This window comes from Priceomyces carsonii (genome assembly GCF_900007245.1).
Source record: "Priceomyces carsonii strain CBS4050 genome assembly, scaffold: Debaryomyces_carsonii_scaffold_2, whole genome shotgun sequence".
NCBI classification, from domain to species: domain Eukaryota; kingdom Fungi; phylum Ascomycota; class Pichiomycetes; order Serinales; family Debaryomycetaceae; genus Priceomyces; species Priceomyces carsonii.
Window position 1 is genome coordinate 988,543 of NW_026946675.1, and position 15,018 is coordinate 1,003,560.

The 15,018-nt window shown below is 38.1% G+C and overlaps 7 protein-coding genes across 7 annotated transcripts, besides 1 other annotated feature; 3 read left to right on the forward strand and 4 right to left on the reverse strand.

The window, feature by feature from the left end:
* Nucleotides 1-131: 131 nt before the first annotated feature.
* Nucleotides 132-1,415, reverse strand: PRCAT00001984001 (uncharacterized protein; the record flags this gene model as incomplete). The annotated part of the gene is made up of 1 exon (XM_062951808.1): nucleotides 132-1,415. One exon carries the CDS (start codon nucleotides 1,413-1,415, stop codon nucleotides 132-134), a length of 1,284 nt encoding a protein of 427 aa, XP_062808774.1.
* Nucleotides 1,416-2,184: 769 nt separating this feature from the next.
* On the reverse strand, nucleotides 2,185-3,387 carry MNT1 (alpha-1,2-mannosyltransferase KTR1; the record flags this gene model as incomplete). Its single annotated transcript, XM_062951809.1, has 1 exon — nucleotides 2,185-3,387. The coding sequence occupies one exon, from the start codon at nucleotides 3,385-3,387 to the stop codon at nucleotides 2,185-2,187; it is 1,203 nt and encodes a 400-aa protein (XP_062808775.1).
* Nucleotides 3,388-3,642: 255 nt separating this feature from the next.
* PRCAT00001986001 (glycosyltransferase family 15 protein) lies at nucleotides 3,643-5,181 on the reverse strand (the record flags this gene model as incomplete). Its single annotated transcript, XM_062951811.1, has 1 exon — nucleotides 3,643-5,181. The coding sequence occupies one exon, from the start codon at nucleotides 5,179-5,181 to the stop codon at nucleotides 3,643-3,645; it is 1,539 nt and encodes a 512-aa protein (XP_062808776.1).
* Nucleotides 5,182-5,625: 444 nt separating this feature from the next.
* Nucleotides 5,626-7,752, reverse strand: PRCAT00001987001 (uncharacterized protein; the record flags this gene model as incomplete). Its single annotated transcript, XM_062951812.1, has 1 exon — nucleotides 5,626-7,752. The coding sequence occupies one exon, from the start codon at nucleotides 7,750-7,752 to the stop codon at nucleotides 5,626-5,628; it is 2,127 nt and encodes a 708-aa protein (XP_062808777.1).
* Nucleotides 7,753-7,947: 195 nt separating this feature from the next.
* Nucleotides 7,948-8,031: a sequence feature (Short protein (PRCAT00001988001, CUM64386.1) was converted to a misc_feature.).
* A 435-nt stretch (nucleotides 8,032-8,466) lies between these two features.
* On the forward strand, nucleotides 8,467-10,164 carry NPL4 (Npl4p; the record flags this gene model as incomplete). Its single annotated transcript, XM_062951813.1, has 1 exon — nucleotides 8,467-10,164. One exon carries the CDS (start codon nucleotides 8,467-8,469, stop codon nucleotides 10,162-10,164), a length of 1,698 nt encoding a protein of 565 aa, XP_062808778.1.
* A 224-nt stretch (nucleotides 10,165-10,388) lies between these two features.
* Nucleotides 10,389-12,482, forward strand: MSI3 (adenyl-nucleotide exchange factor; the record flags this gene model as incomplete). The annotated part of the gene is made up of 1 exon (XM_062951814.1): nucleotides 10,389-12,482. One exon carries the CDS (start codon nucleotides 10,389-10,391, stop codon nucleotides 12,480-12,482), a length of 2,094 nt encoding a protein of 697 aa, XP_062808779.1.
* Nucleotides 12,483-12,967: 485 nt separating this feature from the next.
* PRCAT00001991001 (serine/threonine protein kinase) lies at nucleotides 12,968-14,953 on the forward strand (the record flags this gene model as incomplete). Its single annotated transcript, XM_062951815.1, has 1 exon — nucleotides 12,968-14,953. The coding sequence occupies one exon, from the start codon at nucleotides 12,968-12,970 to the stop codon at nucleotides 14,951-14,953; it is 1,986 nt and encodes a 661-aa protein (XP_062808780.1).
* Nucleotides 14,954-15,018: the final 65 nt, after the last annotated feature.

The following is a 15,018-nucleotide window of genomic DNA, read 5'->3' on the forward strand; positions in this document are numbered from 1 at the left end:
AATAAGCTGTAACGATTTTGTGTAATTAAAAAACTTGCAAGCTACAATACTACGTGGTTAGATATTAATACATAATGAGGCCTAGACATTTATATAAAAAATAGTACTAAAAGGTAAATGTAGCTTCAAAATCAACTATCAAATCTATTGGATACAAATTCATCCCAACTCGTCTCACAAATTTTCAAGAACTTTTCCTTTTCTTTAGAGAGCCAGTCTCCCTTGGATGATTGCTGAGAGGAAGTCGAGGACGACGACGGAGATGCTGAAAGTCCTTTTTTCGAACAGCCCGGGCTTGAATGAGGCTGCTTGAAAATTTTGAAATTAAAAATACTGTCATTCATTAAGTTAATTGATCCAAAAATCTCTTCTTCCATTAGTTCTTCTTCCGATTGTGAATCCTCCTGTGCTTCTTTACTTTCCATGTATTTTTGGGACATCTCTTTCATTTCATCTTCAGATGCAGGTAGTCTATCTTCATCTGCATTTTGCTTACTCTTCATTTGGTCAAAAAAACCTCGTTGTGCTGAAAGAGGCTGAGATTGAAGTGGTGCTGCTTTGGTATAATCTCCATGGTAGACATCAGTAACAGGACCAGTTACACGTTTAGAATCAGCTTTTGGAGCATGAGGATGAGCTGAATTCTCAAGAGACCCTGAGTGATGTAAGTTATTCCTCGCAGCCGTTGGAAAATATGGTGATATTGTTGTGTACGGAACCATCGAATTGTATCGGTGAGGAAAGCCATGGATGACAGAAGTGGCGGGTGGAAAAGCCAGATAAGTTACTTGAGTACGAGGCAATGGATTGTACCGTCTCCTGTGAACTGGTCGATATTGATATGCATGACTCTTCTGAGTTCTCATTTGTATTTGCGGTTGGTAACGCGTCTTAGAGAGTGTGTATTTCACTGCACTTGAAGCTCCCGAAATTGAGCCACCTTGTTTTATTGGTGCAGACTGAATCAGAGGTTTCATACCCGGGTTCTTATTCGATTGAGATATATTGAGAGGCGTCGGTACATTGTCCCTCTTTAGCCTTTTCGTTGAAAGAGGAGTCATTACTGTGTCAGATTCTTCTGTTAATTGAGGAATTTCCGTGCTATTTTGACTAGCAGGTTGATCATTAGACTCATTTCCACTTTCGTCAGAGGACTTATCAGAGTCATTTTGTTCTGGTGACATCGGCCCTTGCTTTCTCTCATGTCTCGCTGCAATCAAAGATCTTTGTTGCTGCTCTATCTTCTGCGAAATTTGTACTGTTGTTTTCATTTCATTGTCTAGCGGAGGCAAGCCAGGACTAACTATTCTCAATGCAAGATCTGAATTATCACTGTCATGATTCTTTAATTTCAAAGACTGTGGGCGATGTTTGCTTGCCTTCGTCCGAGGTACCGATAAATCAACTTGAGACATTAATTGAGTCGTTTAAATCTTATTGAACGTATATCTTTCTAGTAGGAGAATGTACCACTTCAGTGTATATTAATTCCCCGTGTCTCTGCTGAAGCTTTGACCTGCAGTCACTAACTAACTACTTAGACCTGTTCTTTCAACTGCAAAGGTTATTAAGAGCCCCAGATGAGACAGAATAAGAATTTTCTTTAAAAATGATGTAATACTAGCGAGTATAAGTAGAAGATGTCCACCAAGCGTATAATTTAAGGGATTTGTCTAGTTAGATCATAGAATTACCTCTTGAAATAAAGAAGTCAAACACGACTGTATAGAAAGAGAAGACGCATCTTATTTTAGTAGCAGCTGTTTCAGAATATGCACGCAGGGCTACAGGTTTGTAACACCAGTGCTTTAAATAACTACAAGGAAATGGCTGTATTGAGTGGAAACAAAGGACATGACTATATAAATTTGGCGATCATACATGCATGTTAAATGATCTGTAGCTTTATAGCAATGAAAACGGCCCAAAAAAGTGCAGCCTACTTGTTTTTCATCTTAATTCCCTACACAAGTCTGTTTTGAAAGATTGTAATATAATACAATCACGTAAACTGTCTGGAAACGTAGATATGCGAGGTCTTAAATAATTTACCTAATATATCATAAAGTTCATATATAGTGATTCATCGAATTTATCTTCAAAGCCTGTCATAAAATTCAAACTATTGCGCGTAATAATTACCACACTGTATTAGTGACCCTGTGGATAGATGGATTATATAATCTAACTAGTAAAGTTCTCCCAACCGGATGGCCTTTTCTTGTTCATGACTTTATAGTATTTTGGAGTACAAGAATAACCTCTCCAGGTGAAATCAGAATTTGGATCACATACACATTTCTTCGACAATCTCGTCTCTTTGTTTACAGGGCAGTTATTAAAGGGAACGTGGTAGTATCCTAAATCATCAAAGAAGTGGATTTTATCTTTCTGTAAGAGTAATGCAGCAGCAATGGAATGTACTGGCGCATCACCCCATCTTTCGTAGAAAAATCCACCAGCTTTGTCCAACTGCTCAAAAAACTTCTGATAAGCCTCCGATCTCCACAATTTCAAACTGGCAACCTCAAAGTTGGACCAGAAGTGGCATCCGTTATATGTCTGACCCTTGTCATCAGAGATCCAATCTAATAAATTGTCTTTGGCAATATATTGTGGATTCTCCTTCATAAATATTTTAACATTATCCCATAACGTCTCAATTGTATCCTTGTACTCCGGCAAAGATATCGTGAAAGCATACTCCTTGTCATTTTTCTGCATCCAATCAAATATATCATAATCAATATCACAGAAGATTTTGATATCAGGTTCTACTCTCCAGTAATAGTCATACTGCATCATCAATTCGTGTCTCCAGAAGAATCCTGACTCGTAACGGCACATGTGTCTGTAAGATTCTGAATCACCATAAATGATTTTCTTTTCACGCATAGTTTCTCTTGTCATTGCAGCCTTTTCTTTGTCAATCCAATCTGGATACGACCAGTGTTCCTGAGGAATCAAGCCATACTTGGTCTCTCCCGAAACAACAGCTGACGTGGCCTCTTTGAATTCCTCACTGAATTCAGCATCATTTAAAAAGACCCAGTCATAGTGAAACTTGTTATTAAATCTATCTTCAACTTGCCGGATGGAACCAAGAATAGAATTTAAGTCACTATTTCTAGCTAACGTGACAAAGGTGGCCCTTACCTTGTTGGTAACACCTTGTTTTGGCTTCTGCTCAGCAGGTACTGTATCCTGTTGCCCAAGAAGTTGCTGGTTATCTTCAACTTGTTTTTCGGGTACTGGAGCTGTCTCCTTCACAGCTGTCAACTCCCCTTGAAAGGATGATCCCTTAGAAAGAATAAATCCACAGCCTATAAGTACAAGTGCAAATATTGCAAACCTAATAATACGGGCATTTGACCTACTCGATGCCATTTTTTTTTGTTACTTATGGTTCTAAAGAAGTCAGTCTCTCTCAAATTATAAGATTATATAACTCTTTTAGATATATTATCGTAAACTTCTTTAATGTTATGTTGTTCGGTTTTTTCACGTCGTTTCATACAGAACGCGAAAATTTATAACTTGCAGGGCTTCTCTTCTTTAGAAAAAGGCGCCTATACGAAAAAAGTTAAAAGCGAGCCGAGAAATTTAGATAAAAGATATGCATTCAGAATTTACAGATATAAACTAATCGTAATCTTTCCATTCATCAGGTTTTTTCAAACCAGTAACATCATAATACTTTTGCCCACAGCTGTAGCCTCTAAAAGTGAAATCTTTGTCTGGATTGCAGTCACATTTATGGTCCACTCTAAACTGTTGATTTAAAGGGCATTGCGTATAAACATGGTGATTATATCCCACGTCATCGAAATAGTGAATTTTATCCCTAGGAAGGAAAAGAGCAGCAGCAAGTGAATGAACTGGCGCATCGCCCCATCTCTCATAGAAAAAGCCACCTGTCTTGTCCAAATAGTCGAAATATTCCCTGTAAGCTTTAGATCTCCAGAAGTTTAGACTAGCTACTTCAAAGTTAGACCAAAAGTGACATAAGTTGTAAGTTTCACCTTTGTCATTAGAAATAAAGTCAAGAAGATTATTTTCAGCTACATATTCAGGATGTGCTTTCATAAAATCTTTTGTATGACCCCATAAAGATGGGATCGTAGCCGCAAATTCATGAATTGAAATTGTAAAACCATAAACCTTTTGGTTGTCCTCCATATACTTAAAAAGATCATAGTTTAAATCGCAGTGAATACGAATTCCTGGCTCAACTCTCCAATACCATTCGTACTCATCAAGTAACTCATTCTGCCAGAAAAATCCTGATTCAAAGCGACACATATGCCTGTAGCTTTCCATGTCACCATAAATAATCTTGGCAGCTTTCATTCTTGCCCTTGATTCTGCAGCTCTTTCTAAGTCGATCCAATCAGGATAAGACCAATGCTCCTTTGGAATTAACCCATACTTCGTCTTGCCTGAAATGATTGCGCTTGTCATAGTCTTAAACTCTTCGGTGAAGGGTTCGTCATTTAAGAAAACCCAATCATAGTGAAATTTATTATTGAACCTATCTTCAACATTTCTGATCGCTAAAAGGAGATCGTACAACTCCGAATTCCTTGCCAAGGTAACAAAAGTAGCCTTTGCTCTCTCACCGGACGGCAGATACTTATGTTCCTTAAGCAACTGGTCCTTTCTGTTTTCACTTAAATTTTCCAATCCCTTGTAAAATTCATCCTCTTTATCCTTCTCATTCGATTCTTTACTCGGTGCATCAAGACCCTGATCATTATGCTCCGATGATTGGGCCTTAGACTCCTCGTTCTGTTTCTGAGCTCCTTCATTTAACTGTTCAGGAGAAGGAGACGTTGAGTCGTCGTTAGGGGCCACATTCGGTATTTTGGCAGCTACATCTTCGCCTTCTTTACCTGTGCTATCAACATCTTTCGTTTGATCGTCTTTCTCTTCGCCCTTAGTGTCTTTGGGTGTTTCTTCTGCAGTACCTTTCTCAAGAGCCACTTCCGGGTCCGTTTGGCCAACTGCATTCATGGGTCCTCCCACCTGGCCCTTTTCGCCGTTTGCATCAGATTCTTTGACAACTTCGTTGGTGTTCTTGTCCACGTACACCACGCTGGGCTGCATCAAATCCCTCAAAGAAAATATGACAAGGCAAGCTATCACGATAGCCACAATCTTATAGTATGTGTTTCTCAACATTTTAGTGGAGCCATTCACCTCAACCTTCCTACAATTAGAAATCAAAAAAATATTAATTCAGGTACCTTTTCAGTAGGTAGGTACAAGAACAATTTGCGAGCTGGATATACAGGCAGAACACGTCCTCAAAGTGTCGCTTGAGCGAAGTAGGGCCCCTACGCAAAAGATAGCAGTCACTAGCATTTACACGACAGCTCCGCGACTTCGCCACATGACATGTTCTTTATTTGCGGTATATACCAATAGATTTCATTTAATTTCTGTAAGGAAAATCGGGCTTATTACGATCTAGACTTCGAATGGAAGTATTTAATTTTAGAAGTAAAGCTCTATAATATGGCAAATGTAATTCTTAAAGAGGAAGTAGAAGAGAGGTACAAAGATTTTGAAACTTGAGTTTATGCAGGTACATAATTAAAAACTATGAATATTTGATTATGGGTGCTAATATTCATATTGCTCACGTAGTCTATGCAATTCAGCCTTATGGATCTTCTTTTCAAAACCATTACTGAATTGAATCAATTCCAGGTACCTAATGTTCATCTTCGTAAAATTAGATAGATTCAAATTTTTCATGAGTAAGTAGATATCATTCTCATTCATTAATTCACACAAACTGTTCTCAAAGAATTTGAATATTGATAAGCTAAGACTGATCAATTTAATCTCTATGTCAGATATTAGGAGATTATCGAATATCTTAAACCAGATTTCGACGTTCGGGAACGTCTCTGTAAATAAGGTAAGCCACCAGTTCATAGTAATGCATTCAATCTGTATATTTATTGCCCTCAAATGCTCATATAGCTTTGGTAACAACCTTGGAAAATAAAACTCATACATTATTGTTTGGTCCATTTTTATATGATTAATTGAGCCGATACTAAAGTATTTGATAAAGCTTTCACCGTAAACTGGCAAGATACTCTCGATCAAACCAACAAATATCCAAAAGACATCCTCATCTACTAAACTATTATCTCCCAATATCAAGTTTCCAATGATCTTATTCATTCCCTGGCAGTACCCAACGTCAGACTTGTAAGCGGCAAATGCATAAAGAATTTTCTGAAGCTTATAGAAATGGGGGCCAGGTTGCGAATTGACTAAATCATTGAAATGTATATTAAAAGGCATCGTTCTATGCAAATCAAGGTCAATTTGCTTTAAGTTAGCCAAAATTGTGTCATTTTTTGTTTGCTTGGCTATTTGGTAGTAATTGACAAATTCTCCATTAATTCGAAGATTTTTGGCTCCCGAGAGTTCAAGCCATAAGTCGTAACGATATTTAAAAGGAATGCCTCTTTCATTGATCAAATTCTTCAACCTCCTATAGTACCTAGTATCATCACTATTAGCAAGTAACGATTTATCTAAATTTATAAGATTTAAACCTTGCGTCCCAAAAATTTCCTCGCTCTGGGTAAAATCTGTCTTCAGATTCGATCTGCTAACTTGATAATAATCTTTACTTAAATCCTTGAAAAATGATTCCCATTTGCTCTCAAACTTCTGGCTGCTTATATCATGAAGTCTGCTTATTTCTCTGAGCTTCTCCATTGTTGGGCCATTCTTTTGAATATCTGTAGTACCCTTGGCCTCAAGCTCTGTTACTGAGCTTGTTAAACTTCTACTGACATAAGAAGACTTCTTTTTTGGGGCTCTCTCTAGTGTCATTTGGTTCAATATTTCGCATGGTTCGCATGATTCAAGAATATTCTGCCTCAGCGGGCTGGAACTATTCGATATGTTCTCAGAGTTGAAGAATCCATATTTATCAACGTCGAATTCCGGCGGAGGGGAAAATAAATGGTCTTTGGGGTATACACTTATTCTTTCTAGTTCAACAGGAGCCTTTAAATTTGTAGCTGGTTCTATATCTTCCGTCTTATTCAAATTGAAGAGTGTAGAGAGTGATCTGGAAGCCCGAGGACCTGATTCATCATTATTTTTGGTACTCGTATCAGAATTTGAACGAAGTACTGATGGAAGCCTATCAGTAGAGTGGAACCATTGGCTGAACCACTTGGAATTACGTCTAAATTTATTTTCATAAGGAGAATTTATATCTCTCGATGAAACAGGCAAAGTCGATTCTCGATCCTCAATTCTATCAATAGCTATATCGCTGGGGTCATCATGCGGGATGTTATCTGGTATCTTAAGGTCCTCGTGAATAGCGGTATCTATCAATCCCAGAAGAATATTCTCCACATTCTGATCCGGTGCCACGTTGTTCAACTTTTGGTCCATCTCGACGGCTGATATGTTTGCATATTGGTTGCAAAGCTTCAAAAGTTCTTGTTCTCTTGCGAACTTTCTCTTTCTAAGAATTATTAATTCTGATTCCTTCAGCGCTATATCATATGATAGCTGTCTTATTAATGCTAATGGATCATTTTTAAATCTTATACTTATCAACCTGTTAAGCTGCTCGTCTGATATTTGATGCAAGTTTCCTCCTAATGAATCTGACAACTCAGGCAATGAAGCCGACGCAAGACCCAAAATGTAAGATTTTGTAATATTATACTGCTTGGCATCATTATGGGTATTCTTATCCTTCATTTCATTTTATGCTCTACGTACTAGTCTTTCACTGCTGAAAGTTATTACAGTCCGAAGGACACACGTAAATAAATTGTCGAGGCGCGCTGCTCAGGATTGAACACCAGCATCTGCTTTTACAAAAAGATACTACAATTTTGTATTTTACAAGGAGTACATACCCAATCAGCCTTTCAGAAAGTAGCAGTAGGTGCCATGAATTGGTTAATCATATCAGTTAAAAAAAAACGGTTAAATCTCTTTGTAAAGCGTGTCATCTTTATGCAAGGACAATGCTAATCTTCTCTGTATTGTTAAAATTGACAAGTGTACTATCCAGAGGATAGTACAAGTGCGAAACAAATTTAATCTTATTTATACTCCTTTTTATTGGAACATGAATTACGATGTATTATTTTGTTAGCTCTCTGAACCCAAACATATTTCAGCATTCTTTTATATTAACAAGATGCTCTTAGCGTCATATAGAACCCAAGCAAAACTCCCTATTCTTTTTTGCTGGTGAGTTGCTTCAAAGTGATGACATCTTATTCCTGCAGGAAAAAAGATCAATTATGATTTTGCATAAGGTGTCAGCATGACGGCAAATGCTTATTATTAAATATATTTCATATATAGTCTGAAGTAGTTAGCCGGAAAGGAGGTGAAGACAATCATTTATCAATAATATCTCATCACAAAGACGTCCCTAAAGGAGATTTCTGATAAGGAAAAATGATAATTCGATTTAGAAGTAAGGATGGAATGTTCAGAATAAGCACGGAGCCTAAAGATGACTTTCTTAATTTGTTAGGAGAATTAGTGAAAAAGCTTAAAACTAATGATGGTAGTAGCATCTATGTAAGTGAGAGCCCGGGAGCGAAGGGCCAACAAGCTAGTAGTCTTTGTGGCAAGTCCATTGACGAACTAGGTTTGAAGAATGGAGATATGCTTTTTGTCACTTATGAATCTGACGGTTCTAAGGATAATGAAAAATCAGATATTAATTCTGTGTCTGGATCGATAGGTATTAGCGCATCCTCAATGCTTCCTCAAAATGTCTCGAAAATCAAACAATTGCCTGTTGATAATGAGCTAGATAAGAAGGACGGTTATATAAAGAGACCAAGATCTCGATTCTGCCGCCATGGTGACAAAGGAATGTGTGAATATTGCGCTCCTCTCCCACCTTGGGATAAAGAGTACAGAAAAGAGCATGGCCTCAAGCATATGTCATTTCATGCATATTTAGATGAACTTAACGACCATAAGAATAACAAAAATAACGCTACTTCATATATAGCACCCTTGGAGAATCTAAACTACAATGTCAATCTTAATTGCCCCAGCATGCATGCCCCATATCCAAAGGGTATCTGCTCGAAGTGTCAGCCCCCAGTTATTACATTGCAGCAACAACAATTTCGTATGGTAGATCATGTTGAGTTTGCGGATTCACAACTTCTTAATAAATTCATTGATACTTGGAGGCAAACGGGTGTTCAAAGGTTTGGTATTTTGTATGGTACGTACGAAACTTTCGATAAGGCTCCGTTAGGAATCCGTGCCGTTGTTCAAGCGATTTATGAGCCTCCGCAAGCTGATGAAGCGGATGGAATTACGCTCTTAGAATGGGAAAATGAAGAGCAAGTTGATTCGGTAGCCTTTTCACTAGGATTGTATAAGGTTGGGGTGATATTTACCGACTTAACCGACTCTGGTGTTGGTGATGGGACTGTTTTGTGCAAGAGGCATAAAAGCACTTATTTCCTCAGTGGGTTAGAGGTGATGATGGCTGCTAGAAATCAAGTAAAATATCCTAACCATACAAATCATGCCAATAGCGGCTACTTCTCGTCGAAATTTGTTACATGTGTTGTTAGTGGGGGTCTAAAAGGAGAGATTGAACCCCGTTCTTATCAGGTGTCTACTAATGCAGAAGCTCTTGTCAAAGCTGATATCATCACTGCATCAACTCAGCCTTCGATGATGTACATCAACAATACTGACAGTAAAAGATATGTCCCGGACATTTTTTATCTGAAAATTAATGAGTATGGTTTAGAAGTCAAGACAAATGCAAAGCCTGCGTTTCCAGTTGAATATTTGTTGGTGACGTTACTGGACTCCTTTCCATTGGAGCCAAAGCCACTCTTTTCGTCCGATTTCATTATCGAGAACAGAGACTTCATGGGAGACGTTCAAGATCTCAGTGCTGCCTACAAGTATCTTAGCAATGATGCATCTGGAGACGGATCCAGGCTCAGAGATTTCCATTTTCTAATTTACGTTGAACGCATGGGCATTTTAGAGAAACATGAGCTCTCTTTACTTTTGAAGTTTGTGAGAGATAAAGACTACGAGACATATTTACAACTCGTGGAAAGTCCTGGCTGGATGACCTTCATAATTATCCTAGAGCAAAGCTCCTAAGTTTCTGGTGGCTCACGCAAGCACTTCTTCACGCAACCACTGCTTTTGCGTATAGTTCATTTTTGTGAGTATTCTCGAATATTCTAGAAACGCGTTACCCGACTTTTTGTTTCGAGCCCCATTTGAAAAAGCGAAGTCCTATATAAAAATTTTGATTGCCTTCAACAGATTGATCCTGAGGTACTTAGTCTAAATACTAATAAAAGCTTAAATATAGAATCATCATGTCTACCCCTTTTGGAGTTGATCTTGGTAATAATAACACGGTTATTGCGTGCGCCAGAAACAGAGGTATTGATATCATTGTCAATGAAGTTTCCAATCGTTCCACACCATCAATTATTGGTTTCGGACCGAAGAACAGATTCATTGGAGAAAGCGGAAAGAATCAACAAACTTCAAACTTGAAAAATACCGTAGAGAACTTAAAGAGAATCTTAGGATTGAACTATGACGATCCAGATTTTGAGATTGAGAAGAAGTACTTTTCGGTACCGTTAGTAAAGAATGAAGACGGTGGTGTTTCAGCCAAGGTAAAGTATTTGGGTAAGGAGAGAGAATTTACATCTACCCAATTGGCAGCAATGTACATTAACAAAATCAAAGACATTACTGCAAAGGAGACTAAAGGAAATATTGTTGATATTTGTCTTTCTGTTCCGGTTTGGTACACTGAAAAGCAACGCCGCGCTGCTGCTGATGCTTGTCAAATTGCTGGTTTAAATCCAGTTAGAATTGTTAATGAGGTCACAGCTGCTGCAGTTGGTTACGGTGTCTTCAAGGCAAACGACTTGCCGGAAGATGAGGCTAAAAAGGTTGCTTTCATTGATATTGGACATTCATCTTATCAGGTTTCTATTGCTGCTGTTAAGAGAGGTGAATTGAAAGTTTTAGGTTCAGCTTGTGACAAACACTTTGGTGGTAGGGATTTCGATTATGCTATTGCCAACCACTTTGCTGAGGAATTCAAAGGAAAGTATAAGATTGATATCACTCAGAACCCTAAAGCCTTTTATAGAGTTTTGACTGCTTCAGAAAAATTGAAGAAAGTCTTGTCGGCTAACTCGCAAGCCCCATTTGGAGTTGAATCCGTTATGAATGATATTGATGTGTCATCTTCGTTGAGTCGTGATGAATTAGAAGAATTCATCCAACCATTATTGAATAGAATAAATGTTCCAATTGAAGCTGCATTGAAAGATGCGGGTTTGACTACTTCTGATATTGACTCTATTGAAGTTATCGGTGGATGTACTAGAGTTCCATCATTGAAAGCCAAAATCTCAGAAATATTTGGAAAGCAATTATCTTTCACTTTGAATCAGGATGAGGCTATTGCAAGAGGTAACGCCTTTATTTGCGCAATGCACTCTCCTACATTACGTGTTAGACCATTCAAATTTGAGGATTTCAATCCATATTCTGTTTCCTACTTCTGGGACAAACAGGAAGAAGATGAGGATCACTTGGAAGTCTTCCCTAGAGGAGGTTTGTTCCCCTCAACCAAGATAATTACTTTATACAGAAGCGGTGATTTTGAAGTTGAAGCAAGATACACTAATAGAAAAGAACTACCAGTTGGTACTGAATCGGTTGTTGGTAGATGGACCTTTAAAGGTGTTGTTCCTTCTAAGGGTGAGTCTTCGATAGCTACTAAGTTGAAGTTAAGAAATGATCCATCTGGTTTCTACACCATCGAGTCTGCTTACACCGTTGAAGACAAGATTGTTAAAGAGTTGGTTGAGAAAGAGCCTAAAGAAGGTGAGCAAGATGAAGATGAGGAACCAGAATACAAGGAAGTTAAGAAGACTGTTAAGAAAAATGACTTGGAGATCACTGCTATCTCAGCAGCATTGCCTGAAGGAATCAAACAAGCTTATTTTGAGGAAGAAAATTCAATGGTTGTCGAAGATAAATTGGTCGCTGATACGGAAGACAGGAAGAATGCCTTGGAAGAATACATCTATGACTTGAGAGGCAAGTTGGATGAGCAATATAAGAACTTTGCTTCTGACGAAGAGAAAGCAAAATTGACTGATATGTTAGCAAAGGCTGAAGACTGGTTGTATGATGATGGATTTGATTCAAGCAAAGGTAAGTATATTGCTAAATATGAAGAGTTAGCTTCTATTGGTAATATTATCAGGGGCCGCTATTTAGCTAAGGAAGAAGAAAGAAGGCAATCAATCAGACAAAAACAAGAGGAATCTCAAGCTGCTGCCATGGCTGAAAAATTAGCTGCCGAAAGGAAAGCAAAGAGCAACGACACCAAGCAAGAAAAAAAAAGTGATGATGGTGATATTGAAATGGGTAATTAGATTCTGTATACTACTACGTCTACAAGTAAAATGAAGGCATAAATGCCTATATTTATAAAATATTATATACACATATTTTTCTACTCTAATAATCATATGGTTTTACTAATATATGAATATATTCTCATCCTGTTTCCCCGTTAGGGGTCTGAAAAATTCGCCTCTCGGACGTTTATTTTTATTAACACAAAATAAAGTAAAAAAAAAATTATTTTCACTCCATATCTGTACCCTCTTATCTGCCCTCGAGAGAACATAGAGCAGCATCTCCCTGAATTTGTATTATCAAGTGTCATATAATAAGTCAACGACTTTACCAGCAAGCCATACTTTGGAACCATTTTGTATTGGGGGTATTCGTATTCATCAGTAAATTAATCTTAAACTTTTACAGGGTGATTACAAAAATATACTAATAAGGGCTGAAATCCATTGTATCTATACATCACGACGAAGGGTACATATAAAGAAATTTGCTGACTTTAATGGCTAAGTCATCTAACTCTCATAAATCAAATTTGTCTATTGCAATTCAAAGGGCAGAGGAACATGATGATTTGCCTACACATTTTTTACCAAATTCTGCACATCAGGGATCTTCCTCTGTTGCGGAAGGGTCGCTTAGTACAAGTATAACTAAATCTAAGCCAGAACTTTCCCCGCTAAAAACTGAATTCGAAACCGAATTTAAAAAGGAGCACAAGGATTTGTCGCTAAGCGGGAGGGTCAGTAACGAAAATGACCTTGACATTGATGACGACGAAGAAGACGATGATGGTGAATGCCCTCAACCAGAAAATGAGGAAGACTTAAAAGATTATGCCCCTGGTGGCTATCATACGTGCTTCATTGGTGAGACGTACAAAAATGGTAAATATGTATTAGTCAGAAAATTAGGGTGGGGTCATTTTTCAACTGTATGGCTAGCCAAAGATTGTGATAAGCACTGTCATGTTGCAATGAAGATTGTTAGGAGTGCAAAGCATTATACTGAAACCGCAATTGATGAAATAAAATTATTAGATAAAGTTACTACAACAGACCCACATCATCCCGGGCATGAGCACGTAATCCAATTGCTAGACACATTCACACATAAGGGACCTAACGGTATTCATGTCGTTATGGTTTTCGAGGTCTTGGGAGAAAATTTATTGGGTTTAATTAGAAGATACAAGCATCGCGGAATCCCAGTAGTATTCGTCAAACAGATCGCTAAACAATTGTTATCCTCTCTTGATTTTTTGCATAGAAAATGTGGAGTAATCCATACTGACTTGAAACCTGAAAATGTGTTAATCGAAATTGGTGATGTGGAGCAAATTGTGCGAATGGTAGAAGAGGAGGAAGCTCAGGTGAGGATGCAAAAAAAGTTAAGAAAACCTAAATCAAAGACACCAGTTACCTCGATTCAACAAACTCCACAGAAGCAAAATATGGCTACAGTCTCTAGGGACTCGACACCTTTAAGTGCAATAAACAGCTCCCCATCTTTAGGACGGAATGGAAGAAGATCACGTCGGCAAACTCTCATCACAGGTTCCCAGCCTTTACCATCGCCATTGCGTACCTTTAGTAAAACTTTCTCCAACTTCCAGCTTTCAAGTACGACTGCTAATACTCCTAATAAGTCTGCTTTCGGCGAAAGCTCTACTGAAGGCTCCGGCCCACACTACCTAGCTTCTGAAACTTCAAATTTAGACAAGAGTACTCTCGATAGCTCCTTATCTTCAATGTCTATTTCAAGCAATTATCATAATCACTCCGAACTTGAAAATGTCTATTCAAACAATAGTGATGAACATGAAGGTAACAATTCTCACGTAATCGATGAAAATGAGTTAATTTCAGTAAAGATTGCAGATTTGGGTAATGCATGTTGGACACATCATCATTTTACTGAAGAAATCCAGACCCGTCAGTACCGTTCACCAGAAGTGCTCTTAGGATACCATTGGGGTGCATCGACGGATTTGTGGTCATTCGCATGTCTAGTATTTGAACTTCTTACAGGAGATTATCTTTTTGATCCAAGAGATGGCAAAAACTATACTAAAGATGATGACCATATTGCACAGATTATTGAATTAATAGGACCATTTCCTAGAGAAATGCTAAAAGGAGGATACTATGCTAGAGACTTTTTCAACTCTAGGGGTGATTTACATAGAATTCTGAAATTGAAACCTTGGAGCTTGAAAGATGTACTTGTCGAAAAGTATAAGTTCTCCATCACTGACGCAATGGAAATCTCTGACTTTTTATTGCCCATGTTGAGCATTCAACCAGAATCTAGAGCGGATGCTGGAGGAATGGTCAATCATCCCTGGCTCAGCGACGCTTTGGGACTCGAGAACGTTGTCCTCGAAAGACCTGTCGGGGGATCTGGGGAAGATATTCCAGGCTGGTCACGAGAATTACCTCGCGTGAATCAAGGCAATAAGTACTTGTATCACCATCACAATCATTAAATCATCAATTTTTTTTTAAGATGGGCATTCCAGAAACTTAATGGAAATGAAGCAAAATTTACATT